The sequence below is a fragment of the Neodiprion virginianus genome, chromosome 4 (genome assembly GCF_021901495.1).
Source record: "Neodiprion virginianus isolate iyNeoVirg1 chromosome 4, iyNeoVirg1.1, whole genome shotgun sequence".
Lineage (NCBI taxonomy): Eukaryota > Metazoa > Arthropoda > Insecta > Hymenoptera > Diprionidae > Neodiprion > Neodiprion virginianus.
This window is the reverse complement of record NC_060880.1, coordinates 34,510,052-34,526,648: the sequence shown is the minus strand read 5'-3', so window position 1 is coordinate 34,526,648 and position 16,597 is coordinate 34,510,052. Positions and strand designations below refer to the sequence as shown.

General features: G+C 43.6%; 1 protein-coding gene across 1 annotated transcript in view; it reads right to left on the bottom strand.

Annotated features, from left to right (window-relative positions):
• The window catches only part of LOC124303272 (43 kDa receptor-associated protein of the synapse homolog), a 51,820-nt gene that overhangs the window by 13,176 nt on the left and 22,047 nt on the right, over positions 1-16,597 (bottom strand). Inside the window, exon 3 of the mRNA XM_046760305.1 lies at positions 7,726-7,877. Coding sequence (XP_046616261.1) covers positions 7,726-7,877 — 152 coding nt within the window. The remainder of the gene's footprint in view (positions 1-7,725; positions 7,878-16,597) is intronic.

The following is a 16,597-nucleotide window of genomic DNA, read 5'->3' as shown; positions in this document are numbered from 1 at the left end:
GAACCCTGTAATGCGTCAACCTCGAACCAGTACGAAGTAAATTTTGAAATGAAAATTGCCATTAAGCGCAAAAACCAACTCGCCATTAACCTCGCCACGCGTCCTTGGAGGCGACCGAGTAAGGGAAGATCGAAGGCTGGGCAAGGAGCAAAAAATAAACCGTTCGTCGTGACTCGAGACAAACTTAATTAACAGAATGAATCAAGAAATTACGCTGTATAAAGGTCCCGCTTTCACAAGTTTCCTTTTTCGCTCATAGGACTAGCAACAATAGATACTTTTACTTCTATACACCGTCGAATCGAAGGCAACTATCAAAACAATTAAAATATTTATGTAATTGAAAGTATCATTCTGCCGAAATTTCATATAAATTTCAGTTACCCGAAAGTTGAAATACTCAGGCCCTCGTACTCAGATGTACAAATCGGTGTCGAGTCGAAAAAATAGATCGATATTTCGTCAAATCAAGACCTTGAACCCATATATCTCGCATATATGTATAATCAATGTCAGATATTGTACAAAACCACAGTATATATGTATAGACACGATCGAGCGTGCGGAAAAGTTGGAAAAAAAAAATATGTATTGTCAGCGGCAGGATGATAAATGACGAATTTTCCCGAGGGTAACAAAAACCGCTTGCGGATCGCAAGCGTGAGGATGATACCGTTACCGCACACCTCGATTTTCAGATACAGGGGTGTAACATTCGCACAAAAGGTAGGCGTACACGGGGGTGGCCAAATTCCTGCCCTTATCACGCGGTGTGATTTCAACCGATCACGATACACAAGTTGCACGTTATCATCGCTCATCGCCGCAACGTGACGACCTCGTGTATCGTGCAGCCGATATATTTGAGGCAGTGTCCCATTAAATCGAGACCGGGGGTCACGCACACGGTTGAAGTAAAAACCGTGAAGAATGTCCGTAGCTTTTTGCCCCAGAGTTTAAAGCTCGGACAAGACCGCAGAAGGAGATAAAACTCATCCGGAGACCCACGAAGAGGATTATATTTAGCGTCGCGCAGAATATACGTCGACGCAAAATGATTTATAAGAGGAACTTGAGGAATTCGTTGTGGGTAATGTTTCATCCTCGCTTTCGGAGACTGAGAGATTCATTTTCAAGACAATTCGGAGCGACTGCTTTTCCTCGAGTTTAATATCATTAAATACTTATTTTTCGAATATTGTACAAGCGTCTTGCGATTAACTCTCCGTACTAACATTGCATCCTTGAGGGAACACTGGTTCTTTGAATATCAATTTTTATGAACAAGACTTCCAAACTCTCGAGTCTGCCAACTTTTGGATAATATAGTTAACGGTTTGATGAGAGACCTTGAATTTTTGTTCGATATCCTGAAAGTCTGGAACACTTCGTTTACAAACAAAAGGTGTAAAAAAAACAAGTGTTCACACAGAAAGTTAAACTAAAATATAATTCAATCGAACTCGTTAACAATTTCGAGTCTGAAGTGTGCAAGTAAAAGAGATCATTTATCACTCGCTCGCATCGGGTAGAACGTTGGAAGACAATTTTCAGTTTCAACGCGATTAAATTTGAAATCAAGCGAAGACATTCTCATCAAAAACCCGGCGTTTATTATTACATGCAGTACGTATACCCCGCAAGAATTCCCGACAAGTGGTAATTGGCACCGAAAGGTTACGGGGTACAAGGTATAATATAACCCAAGCCGATCGTAAATCCGGAGAAAACGTTATTAGTTTAGAGAACGGCAGTTGTGGGGCAATGTTCTTGATAGTTGTAACAAGTTTGATTACGCCAAGCAGCAGCCACAGCTGTTAGCTAGCACGTGGCGAACGGAGCGAACGGTGTACAGTAATGGGGAAATTGGATAGGAAATTTCAATACTTCCGCTTGTCGTATTTACACGGCCGAAACGCGATCCGGGATCTGTTGCGTACCAACATCCGTTTCGATCCACGGCAATGATTCCGGGGCGCGATTATATCGGCCGTTTTTTATCACATCCGCGACGGTTAATCCGATCGGCTGTAATACAGATAAGAATTTGATGAAATGTTTACTTAACCGAGATCGAATCCGAATGTTTGCCAAAGATCGGAAGGCTGCTCGGGACGAGGAGGGGGGAGTAAAAGGAATAAAGAAAAGAAAAGGTAATTCGGTGGCATCTTGAACTCGGCCACGCTGGCCGTGCGCTGGATAGCTCCGGAAAATTGATGGCTCCGGTAATTTGAGCCTATACGAAAAGTGAACCTCGTCTCATCTCGCCTTCGTAACGCGGCGCCGTACAAAAGCTGCGCGGTTAACGTAGCAGGCTGCAGATTTATGTAGGGTACCTAATTTGATTCCAGGGTAGTCACGGCTGCTCGAAATTTCGAGTTGTAACAACCGGACTAGCCATGCGCTATTAAAGACTGGTCTGATTCCACCCTCTGCGGCGAACCAGGCAATTAGACTCAACAAACCGAGATGAAAGCCCGCGCAGTATGGCAGCGGCGTGATGTGGCCGAGGCACAACCCTCGAGGTGTCGGAGAGTCGGGTCGTGGGCGTTGTGCACCCGGTGTAATAAAGGCTATCTGCGAGTAACAATCTCTTTGTTTAAGTCCGCAGAGCTTTTCCCCATCCCTCTTCCTCTCGGCTCGAAGAGGAGGGTTCTCGTCTAAAACTAGCTGGCAGCTATTCTGAAAACCTTCCCTCGTTGTGCCGTAGCCGAGTGGTCAAGTACCAGTCGAGCTTTGTCTTTTACCGTTGGAAACGAGAAGAACTCGAAACACGTGACGGCCGAAGCCTCCTGGCGGTTTTACCCGGCTACGGAAATCACCACTTGCAGGGAAGACTCTGCACACCGACGACCATGTTCGCCATTTTCTGTAAACTCGAGTAAATCGGCCCACCCTTTGTCCCTGTAATTTGACCCTAAGCGACTCGGGGCTGAAGGCCTCCTTATCGCGAAACTTACCCCATAACCTTACCCCGTGATATCTTCCGCCATTCGCGTCCTACTACTTTAAGATCCATGGTTATCCAGTCAGAAAGCACTCCGATTCTTTCCAGGGGCAGTTTTCACCCGTTGTGCCTCCTGGTCTCACTGGCTCCTGGTGAAAGAATTGATCGACGTCATTGAGCGTCTGTTTCGTCAGAGAAAGCTAGTTTCCAAACGGTGCCGGGCAACCCAACTTGTAGTGAACTGCAGTTACCGGAGTCAAAATAATATCAGGAGCCAGCGTAGTGGGCCTGATGGTGATTGTTTTAATCAAGTCATCTCTTACTCTTGCTCAGAGTTTGAAGAGCTGGGTTGGATAACTTCCGACAAACAGTCTAGCAAGTGAACACCGAGTCCCCGAGTGATCGCCATCGAATCAACAACCCTATTACTGTCCTCGGACTAAATTATTCACAGGACATTCGACGGTTGTTCGAAGTCGTGCCACGTACCCAACCGCATTAACCCCAATGTCAGTCATGGGGCTCGCGCCTAGCATAATATTAGAAAAGTACGATTATTGTGGAAGTGCGTCGTGTATTTGATCGTCTCTGATTAATTCAAGAACAGTAATTGCTACACCGAAATCATATAATCAGTTACTACTTACATGCGATCCATTAAGTGAACGTATGGGAAATATCTAATTGTAAGTGGAGGAATTGGCCCAATTAGCTAGGTGCTTATTGTTATTTTTAGATGTAACATTACAATTCTCGTGACTTTGCGATTTCATTTCGGCGCTCTGTCACAACGATCATACAGCCTCGTTTAGGCGATCTTTTATTCCTTATCAGGCGAGACAGCGCAAGGAATTGAAGTTTTGGAAATCGTACGTGATTTGTACCTGAGGAACTTGGAGAAAGAAAACAATCTAATGTTGCGGAAAAACCGGAAAGAAGAAGAAGGGGAGACCGAAGAATCCTTGAAAGGCTCGACTGAATTTTCGATGCGAATTTTTATTCCTATAAATGTACGTCACGTATTCTGGTATATATATATATATATATACATACATACATATATGCAACAGATATTATACGAATATATAAATTCAAATTGGCTTTAAAAATGGTGCATCAGGTGAGGGGATTTCACTACATCCACCGTGATACCTACCGATTTACGGTGGAAGAAACGTTGCCGTCCGTATAAGGCATCATGTACAAATGTGGGAATATCCTTGTAGCTTACTTTACGTACATACGAGCACATATTGAGAAAATAGGTACATATTTCAACTAGCAGACTATGCGCCGTCCATGTAAGAGAGAGACATATTTTTCCTCCCCTCACTTACTTACCTACGTACATATATGCATCTTAAGGCAGCCTCTTCACCTTCGACCGTATTCTTACGACACCCTACGCGGCTCTCAACTTTTCAATATCGCCGCATTCGTCTAGTCATGCAAGCGCAAGCAGGACGCACCTGCACTTCAACAAATGACGGGAAAATACAAATTTATTCACTTTGTAACGCGAGGTTTTAGCATCACAAAATGCTTTTCGGGTCACTCGTCATTGGTACTTTGGTACAACAGAGCCATTTAGTTGGCTATTGCGGGGTTCAAATTTCGAAAGCTTCCGGTAGTGTTGAAAAAGATTAAAAGAATTTGCACCCTTACCATTCGTTTTGCAATTGATGTATAAATGAGAGTCACAAGGTTGAGCTGAAACTACGTGGCTTACTTACAGATTTTTAAAGATTACTTTGTCATTGTGAAATAAGTACTCCTGCGGAAAAATCCACTGTGTATACATATTGAGCAATGAATTATGAGAACGTGAGTCAGGGTCGAGCCACTTTAATAAGGAATTTCGAGATTGGCGAGATTGCGAAAAACGAGCTGAGCGGAAAATATGCAGTATACGTATAGGTGTAACAAGGCTGCACAGTGTGGGAAGAATCTTCTCCCGAATTCCAGAATAAAATTGGGATATCGTACTTGGCGTAATAAGTCAGCAAACCTAAAAGGTATCGTATGATGAAAAATGATCGGGGTATCGAGGATGTACGGTGGGGTGAACCGGGGTGAATTTATCCTCAAAGTCATACGTCAGGTGTCGAAGGGGGTGCGTTTCCTGGCCGATTGAGACGTATGACCGTGAGTTATCGCAAATCCTCGAATGCCCGGGGTATTCCAGTTTATCGTGAACCGGCAGAAGCGAATCTTCGCGTTGCGTCGAGGTCCACGATTGGTCAAAACGTAGCCGTGAGTAGGTAGATATTTCCCGATGGAATATAAGGGGTGCAATTGACATCGTTTCCCGAAGCTCTGCAATCCGGAGTAATCGGAGGATCGCGGGGGAATTTTGGTTTGTTCCATAATCGCGCGTCCATGATCCGGTGAACGCGTCGTTTGACCGGTGAAATTCTGGTCAGCGTCGCGGGTCAAAGAAAGATAGAAAGAAAAAGGGAGAGAGAGAAACGAGAATCGGATGGGCGTGTGACGAGGGTTGTACAAGGGTCGTTTTCCGCGAACAAATTGACTGTGAATAAATGCCGAGGAGATGAAAATCTCGGCGCGATATTGAAAGGATCCGAACGTGGTGGTCGATGCAAAGCGCGCGAATCCCGCTTCGCGTATTTCGTGCTAATGGAGTTCGTCGATGGCTCGAGGTTTCAACTTCCCGATCTATAACGTGTAAGTGTGGCCTTACACATGCACACCTTCTGCAGAAACAATGGACCCGCTCTTCACTCGGAGTAATTGAAATGTTTAACTCCTCTTGGATACGCTCGGCTCGACTCTCTCCGCCTCAACAGAGGCCGATGCACTTCGCTCACTCGTCTCGTGCAGAACTCGATTGAGGCGCAAGTTTTTTGAATCTTTTTTATTTTCCTTCTAACTCCGACTCGCGGTGACGCGTATTGTGATACGGAGGCTCGAACCACCCTTGGGATTCGCTGTTTAGCCGATTTTTTTAAAAAACCTTTTGAAAATGTGGCTAAGCACTTGAATCAAAAGTAAGACTAAATGCAAACATGGGTCTGTTGGACGTGTATATAAGCCTCCGAGTCGCGAGACCATACTAAGCGCAGAGCAGCCAGTGAAAACATTATTTTTCTTCCTTTCATGGAACTCGAGTACCTATCAGAAACTCTCGACGCGAGCGAAACCATCAAGCTGATTAATTCCGGGACGGTTTTTTCGCGATCAAAGACCGAAGCGGCGGATTAGATTCGAATCAATCTACCTTGCGAAGGTGCGTCTGAAAAGGAAGTGACTGTTGAGCTAATTAGAATCCTTCGGCGTTCTTTTGAATAGATTTTTTTCGAGTTATCTTATATTTATACGTGTTACGAGTATAAAAGCAAACTTCGTGCACAAACGCAAAACAAGTTTCCGATATCCAATTACTTCACCAATATTGTAAAACTGCATGACCGTATAATTTTGGAGAATTCACAACCGGCTCTCTTCGATATAGCCTTCGACCGAGTTTAATAAAAATCCATGATCATGCGGGGAAGTAAAAGTAGGTACCTCGGATTCTAGAAGACCATAGATTACAGATGTGACCGTGCTGACTACGGTGGGTGAGCTGACGGATGGTAATGACTTTCAAACGACTCGTTGGAGTTATATCGGTGATAAAAAGTTTGCGAATGATGGTCAGCGAGCGTAACGCGTTATTGAAAACCTTGATTTTTTTTTTTTATCCTTACCAGTCACGCGTAGTGACGTGATATCCAAGGGAACGTTAGCGCGTGAATGAAATTTACCTTCGTGTAACTATAGACTTTGCGAACCTGAGCATTTCCAGCGGTATGCTTCAAAGGAAACATTTTCACACAGAAGCAAGCTCTTCGCACCGAGGTTGTCCTGATTACACGTCGTGCGAGTATGTGCGAAAACAAATTTAGACGCAAATCTGTTTCTAATTCATTCGGAACAAAGTATCGCCGCGAATCAACTCCGCGATTGAGTGAATTAGGTCTGGAGTCCCAAACTTACGTCGTGGGTATAAAATAATTTTTGCGTCAGTATCGGTTGCGATGAATGTCTGACGTGTAGAATGTTTACGAAAGTAAAGAGAGAAAAGTCTTTGATCCATTTTCGCTCCGCCGTTTTAAGTCCTGCATAAAAAAGTCAGTTAGGTAGCTACGTTTTCTTTCTTGAAGCTGAATGAGGAGAAAAATTGAATGAAACTAATTGCGGGACATTTTAAACACGGTGATAATTTGACTGTCGTTATGAGCACGCAACCTCGTCCCAAATGCTCGTAATGAGCGTTCGTAATTACGAGCAGCGAAGTACGGAGGTGAATCGGCGTTATAACCTATTCAAAATTCGTTCTACAATGAAGGGTTGTTTACTCTGCTCGTTGTGCCTCCGTTCTACCGGATGAGCGGCACTCGGTACACGTTTCAGGGGAGGATAGACCTATACACGGTTTCCAAATTCCAATATCGAACCCGTAATCTCATTCGTTCGTTGCTCGTATGAACGACTCGTCAGTTGGTCCTTTGATCATCCGGTAACGGGCAATTTTGGAAGAGAGTGATTCCGAATTCGAGGAACTCCGATGTATAAAACAAAATGACAATCGTCTTCAAAGTAGCTGGCGTGGAAATGAGTTCTTTTACTTTAACTTTTTTCCTTGATATCAACCGGATCGAGTGGTTTTGAGGGTATTTTTAAAATTGATGCGAACCCATCGAGGCGAGAGTTATAGCAGCACATTTTTTCCCTCTCGCCCCGAATCGCGTATTAATCGAAGCATGAATTATTACCTGTATTTACCCCAGTCCATGTAGGCCTGATACAAGTATCCGAGCAGAGTGAACTTGTCGTCGCGTTGTCGAATGTTCTTAAGAGCGCCGCTCCATTTCCGTACAGCAGCCTGCTGTTTGTGGGCTCTGTACAGTTTCAGCCCTTGTTCGACCTGCAATTGAAAACGAACAATATTGAGCGATAGTTGGTTGCACGGTTCACGGGTGGGGATTTTGCGAGCTCAGCTTTCACAGCGCGCCGCGTACATACGATAAATAAGCCAGCGAGCAGCGTGGCTTCGTCAGCATGACGCCGAGAGGCTGACATCGAAGAGCTTTGAAACTACAACGCGCGTTCACCCAACTGAAACATGTCACATTTTCGAAGCCACCGAAACTCCCGATTAACAATCCTGATACAGACTTCAGGGCGAAACGGGAGATCCGCAGAATCTGCTCAGGATATGGATACCTAATACTCCCCTTCACACGTTACTCGAAAGGTTTGGATCAAAACGATGCCACAACCAAGGGACGAAAGTATTCGTAAAATATTTTTATTCTTTTTTTTTAAGATTTTTATTTATGTAAAAAATTTTTCGCTTCATTCATGATTCGAAGTGGCGCCTTCTGATGATTTCTGATGAAAGTAATTCGTAAATCGTTAAGAGGGGCTTGAGTAAAACTGTTATTAATCGGCACTGTAAATGAAATTGAGGTTCGATGAGCGACGAAGAACGGATTCAAAGTTACGGTAAAATAAAGTTGAGAAAAAGGCTTTTATTAAACGACAAGTGTTTCTTGGCGAAAGTCAGAAACAAGACTGTTTTTACAATAATGTCGGTTGAGGCAGCAACCTTATTCATTTTATGACATGTGAATATTTAAACTTCTTTTATCTATGCCGACTAATCGTGAAAAAGGGAGAAGAAGCGGGTGATTTCATCCTTTGTAACGATATCTTTAATGGGAATCATTGTTACGTTAGCTACAGTTTCGTTCACCCGACGAATAATTCATCCGTGAAACGGCAAAGCGTCCAACTGTCCATACCCTGCATCTGCTCGCCGTCAAGGTCGCTCAGATTTCTCACAATCGGACCGAAAGGGTTGACCTACGGGCCCAGCATCGCCGTAAGGTGTCCTGGATGCTCAGAATCCCCGGAACACCTGGCGCTTATCGCGTGGCTGGGCGACAGGTTCGATGGCAAGAAACCGAGCCCGAAGCATGGCGGAAGAAGAGCAGGTCAGAGGAGCGGCGGGCTGGTCGGGAGTGGGTATCGATTCAACCCTGAACTTTGCACGGTGCAAATTGAGACCGAGGTATGGTATAAATAAAACAAAGGAGCTGCTACCGAGGAACATGCCGCTCGCCAAGTCGATCAATCAGCCGGAAAATCCTCCGAGGACTTTGTCTCGTGCCTTTCCCTGCCGGCGGAAGGTTATTCCCGTTTCGTACGCGTCCGGGATTCGGCTCTCCTTGAAACTTCCCATTCGTTCCCATTGGACACTCGTTAACGTTCACCGCGACCCGCGATGCTCTCGGCTTTTATGACCTCGACCTCGCTCCGGTTCTCGAGGATCTGCAGGATTTTCGGCATAGGTCAAAAGCTTCCGCCCGGGTCTTTCATTTATTCTCATAATTTTTTCAACCAATTTCTTCCCACTCTCCTCGACCTCTTGAACCCACCTTTCCTGGCCCGGAACGCTCCCCGAGTGAAATTCTTTGCTTATTTCGATCGCGGATCTTATACCCCTGGGTTTGAAAACGATACTTTTTCAATTTCAAGACCGATCGAGAACGCGATTGTTGCAGTTAAGTTCGCAAGACCGAAACCTGCGTAAAGCTTTCTCTCTTCCGCGCCGAGTTCTCAAAAGAATTTCTCTTGGCGAGTATTATTTTCTTCAAAGTTCTCAATGCATATGCGTATCTCTTTCGGTGTTTTGTACGAAGCAAGACTGAATATTCACGTTGAATAAAACGGGTCATTAGGTCCGAGTATTGGAATGCTGGATGTTATAACATATCTCTTTCCATTATAAATATATGCCTGGATAACCTTGCGAAGGCGGCGATGAGAACTGAGATCAAAATAATAGCATGACAGTCAGTCGGACGGCGTTGCGAGAGCGATAACTCGTTCATTCGTTATATCTGATGGATGGTGAACTTATTTAGATCAGACACTTGAGGTCTCATACTTTTGCCCGTTATACGAGTATCATATTTCAAACATTAAGCATATATTACGTATTTTCCATACTGTCGTTTCCTCGGAAAAAGCAAGCGGTACAAAAGGTAACCAAATTAGAGTTCATGAATTCGCTGGCAGATGTTACGAGAAGAAAAGAAAAAATGAAGAATTAAATTTAATTAACGAAGTAAAAACGATAAAAAAAAATAAAAATAAATACAAAATTCAACAAAAACACCAAAAACAAGAGAAGGTCAAATTAAAACCGCGTGTTGCCGAGAGAAAATGATGAAATCATGTCTGCGTTTACGATCCACCCGTGGAAATTAAGATCATCCTATAACCAGAAGGGATGGCCATAATCAAAACAACCCCTAAATCCCTTCGCAGATTCGCGCCGAGCATGATTATCCCGGAGCTTCGTTTATTCATAATTATTATTATTTGCTTAGTTCTTTTCCATCTAAGAAAGCTTTTCTCGTAGATTCGCCCGAAGTTTTTCCACCGCTATATCACGCTGCTCAAATAATAAATACAACCCACAGAATCACGAGAAGCCCGATCGCGTTTCTGATCCCGGTGTAATAACGGACCGCCACAGCCGCAACATCTTTCTTTTGTGATTCGGGAAAAAGGTAACGTAATCCAAAAAGAAACTTCTGCTTCTATTGTACGTGAATTCGGCGGGCCGATCCTAACGAGATACGATGATTTGAACGTGTAACGAAAAACATCTCCAAAAAGGATTCTATGTAATCTACCGCTCAGAAGGATGACCATGGCTCGAGCAGGATCGGACCGAGTTCGTAAATTTCCATACCGAAAGCATGCTTTATTTTCGGAGAGAGAGCGAGAGAGATCACTGAATTAAAGTGTGAAAAAATGTGGCGAAGAATAACGCATAAGTTGTCCGATGTTCTAAGCCAGTATCACTTAATTGTTTCGAAGGATAAATGGACGGCTTACGACGGCTGAAAGGATCCGCAAAAAAAATTTCCAACACGGCGCGAAGATTCTCCGAGGATAGAGGAAAAAGTCTTTGGTGCAGCTCAAGGATAGAATGGACTGGGCGAAAACATCCACACCGAGCTGCTGGCTGCCTGCTGAAGCATCAAATTGCACCGCCGCGCGCCGAGGCGATGCGCGACTTTATCTATCGATGAAGCAGCCAGGGAGGACCTTATCTATCGGCGGATGGGAGAGATTCGGTCCTTGGCGAGGAACTTTCTCGAGGAATGCTCCGAGAGATAAGTTAAACGAAAATCAATTCTGAGAATCGAGATCGTATCGTATCGTTCATCCTCCAAACTACATTCGCAGACGCTGAAAACTTGCGGTTGACGCTACAATATTATCAAATTTATGTAACACCTCCGTCTTACCCGACGAAAAACACCGCAACGATTTGGAAGGTTTTGGATCGTACGTGACGCCTGTTCTCCTCGTAAGCTCATTTTAATGCGAGGTGCCTGGAATCCAAGCCGCGAATATTGATTGAACTTTGTGACAGTGATAATTGGATTGAACGACGAAATTCATTATTTGTCGCTACGTTTCAAACAGGTTATGGACTAGGTGTTAGACTCGCGATCGTGTGAGAAAGCAAAGCCGCGAAAGATGAACTAAAAATCTATCCATCCATCCATCCACCCACCGAGGATTCCTGAGAAAGACCCTCTTTCCTGGCAAGAAGGTTTGCCGCAGGCAAAGCCAAACCCTTTGGCTTGGCAGGACTGGGAAAGGACTCCTGACGTCATTTCCTCCGTTCCCCGTTCCAGCGGGGCCTCTTCCGTCTGAACTTCCGGCAGAGACCGGCAACTCCGGAACATAGATTGTCGACATTGGAACCCAGCTTCGCGATGTTGGAAAAGTACCGTTCACTGTCAAGGTTCAGCTTCTCCTCGTTTTGCAAACGCGATCGACCAGCACAACGATCACGAAGAGCTTTTATTGTTACTGTTTTATGAGGGAAAAAGCACCGAGCCTTATGCTTGTCTCGACTTCACTCATCCCCACCAAAGAGGATTATTCCTTTCGATGCTCTATGGTAAATTCAATCATCCAATCCGTCTCCTCGCAAACACCGTTGCAGAGGATAATCTCTACGATAAAAAGGTCTTCCATTGGTCATTGACAGCTACGATCCCTTGAATTCGTTCCGACATTAACTTTTGTTCGCAAACCGTTGACGCGTTTGAAAGTTAAGAGGCGCTTTGTGCGAAAGCTTTGACCGACATAGATAGGTACACACCCTGTGCTCCCAGTGTCACATCGGTGTTCCAATGCCTGTAGCGAGCTTGCGAAGCTTCTTAGCGACGCTCTTTACACTTTTCAATTTGGCTTTGATGGGAGAATGCTCAGAGTTGAACAATCGTCTTTTCTCTACGCCTGCTCAGATTTCGAAGCTTGTTTCCACGAGCCGGGGAAGCAGACTGCCTTTTCATAAACCACGTCTTTCACGAGCGCGTCGAGAAATGAGAAGATTGATTAGGTGCTGCCCTTGCCGCTAATGCGGGAGGCGTCGGACGTCGAGGGGGTAGAAATCGAGAGTCTGTTCCGGGCTCCGGAGGATCGCGTGATTAATTACACCGTCAAAATATAACTGATTCGTTTTTGAAAGATCAACGCCCACTTATAGAGTCGAACGAATATATACAGCGAATGTCAGCGTGGATCGAAAGGGGTGAAAAAGCGAGATAAGAAATATTGAATGAAGAACATTTGATATAATAACGAAATAACACCGAAAGCTTTATCGTTACTGCCAATAAATAAATATGGGATTTAATTTCTAATGGCTTATCGGTCGACGAGAACGAGCATTCGATGGGTTAATACAGCCGGGTGAATTGATTACTCGGATTTCACTCCGGCCGGCTCGTTTAGATTGTCAACTGTTGGGCTCCGGGGATAATGACACAGCGGTACGCCATCGCTTGGGTTGATGAGGGATTATAAAATTATTTTTTGGGTCAACAAACTTCGATTTTCCAGGCGAATCACAAGACCGTGCAATACGGTCGGCCAATTAACGTCGAGTGCTTTTGGCTCTGATAGCTTGTATGAAACAAAAAAAAAAAAAAAAACACAACCAAAAGGGACGAATTGATGAATCTTACCCTAGAGAAACGGTATTCCACTAAACCGAGTTCACGATCAGTTGAAAATATCCGGGTGTCGGTATCGATGGGAGTTTACAAGAAAAGAAGAATTGTAAAAGTTGAGAACTCGAATAAATTTTACGATCAGATTCTCAGCGGCAGAAATATTTTTTCTATTTTTTTTTTTTTCTTTCTTTCTCTTCTTCTTCGAAACGAGGGTAGGTTGTAAAGAAAAAAAGCTTCTCCTGATTTAGGGACCGGAAAAAAGAATGATAATAATAATGATAATAATAATGATAACGTCTTATAAGGTGGTAGAGAACAGGAAGTCGGAGGAAAAGAAAATGTAACTTTTTGAATCATGATCCCGAGCCCCTGCATGATGATAACAATTTTGCAAACGCCGAAATCCTGCCGAAATCCTCGCAAGACTTCCAGCGAATCCCAAACACGCCGGGCTTGAAAAGGACTCGCCCACTGTCCGGAAATCCTTGTCCGTATTTCATTTTATTTCTCCGCTTTCTTTGATTCTATTTGTACTTTGCCTTTTTAACCCCGCACTCTTGGTCGCGCATCCTTCAGGGATATGTATAAGAAATCGAGGAATCCTGATCCGCGGCATTTCTCACAGCCATGAAACGCTACTCAGCCGAATCTTTCTACACCTAGGCGACGTAATGTTAAAAAAATCTTTTTATCGACCTGTCGTGGCTATATTTTTACACATCGTCGACGATCTCAACGTTTCATTGCCTACGGTCAACAACACCTTTATATATGTATACGACATCCTAATTAGGCCTCTAAATCGTTCGTCTTATTTTTACAAATATATATAATATACATACAAATATACAAGTATAAATACTATAAATTGTTCTCCGCAAATTTCAAGCTCGCAGTACGCAAATATTTTCACTGACCTTATATTGAAGCAGGGAATCGAATTATTACCGGAGAATCACTCGTTAATTATAAATTGTTTAGTCCTTATCTTAAAAAAAATTAGAGCCTCTGTAAATTCTTGCTTTGCTTTCGTTTTTTCAGCATATTTGCACGCAATGAAATCATTCCCGTGAATTCCAGACAAATGACTCGACGCGAATTTAGAATCTGCATGTATCCGGCGAACACGTGGCGTACGGAAATTGTTGAGATGATCTCACCGTTTCCGGTTTCTAAACAGTGTCGATCTTCACACCCGTTGAATAAACTGTGCTCGCAAAATTTGTACATTTTTTTCTCTACGTCGACGCACTTTCGTCTGAATTTTGTTTGAAAATTTCGTTGACTCGAGAGAGGAAGAGCTTTCTAAAATCGAAAAATTAGATTTCACCCAGCACCGGAATCGATATACGAAAACATGAAACATTGTTCTATTCAAAACACTCCGCAGGCGGAAGGTATATACTCGACGTAAATTCGTAAAGTGGAATCAGCCGGGCAGCCTGAGTGACGGATAGCATCAAAGCTCTCCGCCGAATCTCCCCGGGGTTTACAGTACGTTTCAAATAATTCTCTTGATCAAAGAATCGAAGAGCGTTTGATACGGCCAAAGTGATTTCATCGATTTTCCAACCGTGATTGACGCGTGGCGATACCCGATGCGATGGAGAAATTTTTAAAAGAAAGTTCCAAGAATAACCAGCGACGTATTCCAGGTTGTAGGACACACACGGCACGGCAGATATATTGTAACACGCGTGTGCGGTTTGTCGGGGAAAACTCGAGGCTTAACAGGCACGGGAATTAGAGCTCCCGAAATAAGTATGACGACGATTCTCCGCTCCGGACATTTACCAGACGAATTAAAAAGGGGAATCCTCTTTTGTCGGAGAGTCCAAACTGTTCCCATCCCACTCGTCTCAGCTCCCCCATCGTTCTCTCCCTTTCTCTCTCTCTCTCTCTCTCTCTCTCTCTCTCTCTCTCTCTCCTCTCTCTCTCTCCTTCTCGGCTCTGTCTCGCCCATTTCGCGTCACGTGTCGAGGGTGCAAGCCCGGCTAAAAAGAACCCCGCGAACACAAGACTGCTTCGCTTACTTACGCCTCTCTTGAGCTTCGCGAAAAATCATTCAAGAGTCCTTGCTGTGAGCTGCAGGGGCAAGTGGAAAACAAAAAATCGCTTATTCTACGACTGAAACGTAGTTGAATCGGAGAGCAATTTTTTTTAACAAGGATATTTTCCTCGTCCTTATCGCAGCCTTCGGAAATTCTCTGAACACGACCGAAGACGACGATTTTGCCGGTACGTTGCGCGATTTTGAGGCCCATCTTTCGTGCGCGATAAAGTCGACGTCGTTAACGCGACGCAAATTCTCACCGTTTCCCGTGACACGTTACATATTTCCATGCTTGCGGCGTGCCCGTTATTTGCGATCGCCTTTTTCCGCACTGCGGCGAAGGCCGAGTTGACCTCACCGAAGGCGGGAAAGTCGCAGGAACATAGAAAAAGTAAATAAACGGTAAATTGCGGATGGTCTCGTAAAAGAAAGAGGGGAAAATGGCCGAGCTGTTCGGGCCATTCAACCTGCAGCTAGACGAGCCCTGATAGGACGAGAGATGAAGGGATGAAGGGATGAAGGGATGATCCGAGGAGCGAAATACCTCGCGATAATTAACTTTTCACCTATAATAAATAGGGGGAGAAGATCCGGTAGTTCGAGGATGGGAGAATAGCCTTCATTTGAGCGAAACTGCAAAAAAGGGTTGCAAAAGAATCGAATCTCATGGAGGCAAAAGCTCGTCAAGATGTTATTCACGGATGATTGTAAATTTTGTCTACTATTTCTTTAACAATTCGCGTGACTAATGCCAAAAGGGCGTATAAAAATTGTACGCCCTTTTGGCTTTTCAAAACCAAAAGGGCGTATAATTTTTTTTTTTGTGCCAATCGTTTTGTCAATATATTCTAAGCCTAAAAATGAAAAAAAAATTTTCAAAGCCAAAAGGGCGTATATCTCAAGTTATAAAGCCAAAAGGGCGTATTATTTTTTTGATAATAATTTCTAATTTATTCCTTACTCAATAATATGCAATTTTTATTCAAAATTTTGAAAAATCTTGATTTTTTTTATACGCCCTTTTGGCTTTAGGCCGGCAATTTCCTAAAGCCAAAAGGGCGTATATCTTGAGATACGCCCTTTTGGCGTTAGTACATTGAAAAATTTTTTTTTGCAGATCTTTACGTTTCGAGTGATTTTAAGTCGAATGGCAAAAAAAAATTTTTTTATACGCCCTTTTGGCATGGATCCCTATCTAACTGCTGTAGTACGCCCTTTTGGCATTAGTCACGCGAATTGATGTCGAAGTGTCGACTATTTTATCCACCTCCATAAAACATAAAAAACAAAAGAACATAAAATATATATATACATACATACATTAGGGTAGACCTTATTTCGGGTGTTGACGAATTTTTGCCACCCCATCTTCCAGATCAACTTCAAATAATTCAAAAACAATTGCCTGATTTTTTCAGATTCTCACCTCAACTTTAAGATAGTCCGCAATGTGATCGAAGTTTCTTGTGGAAGTGGGAAACACTTTTTTTTCTCACTATGTATTTTGTTGTTAAAGTAATAATGTGCCGAAAAATCTGC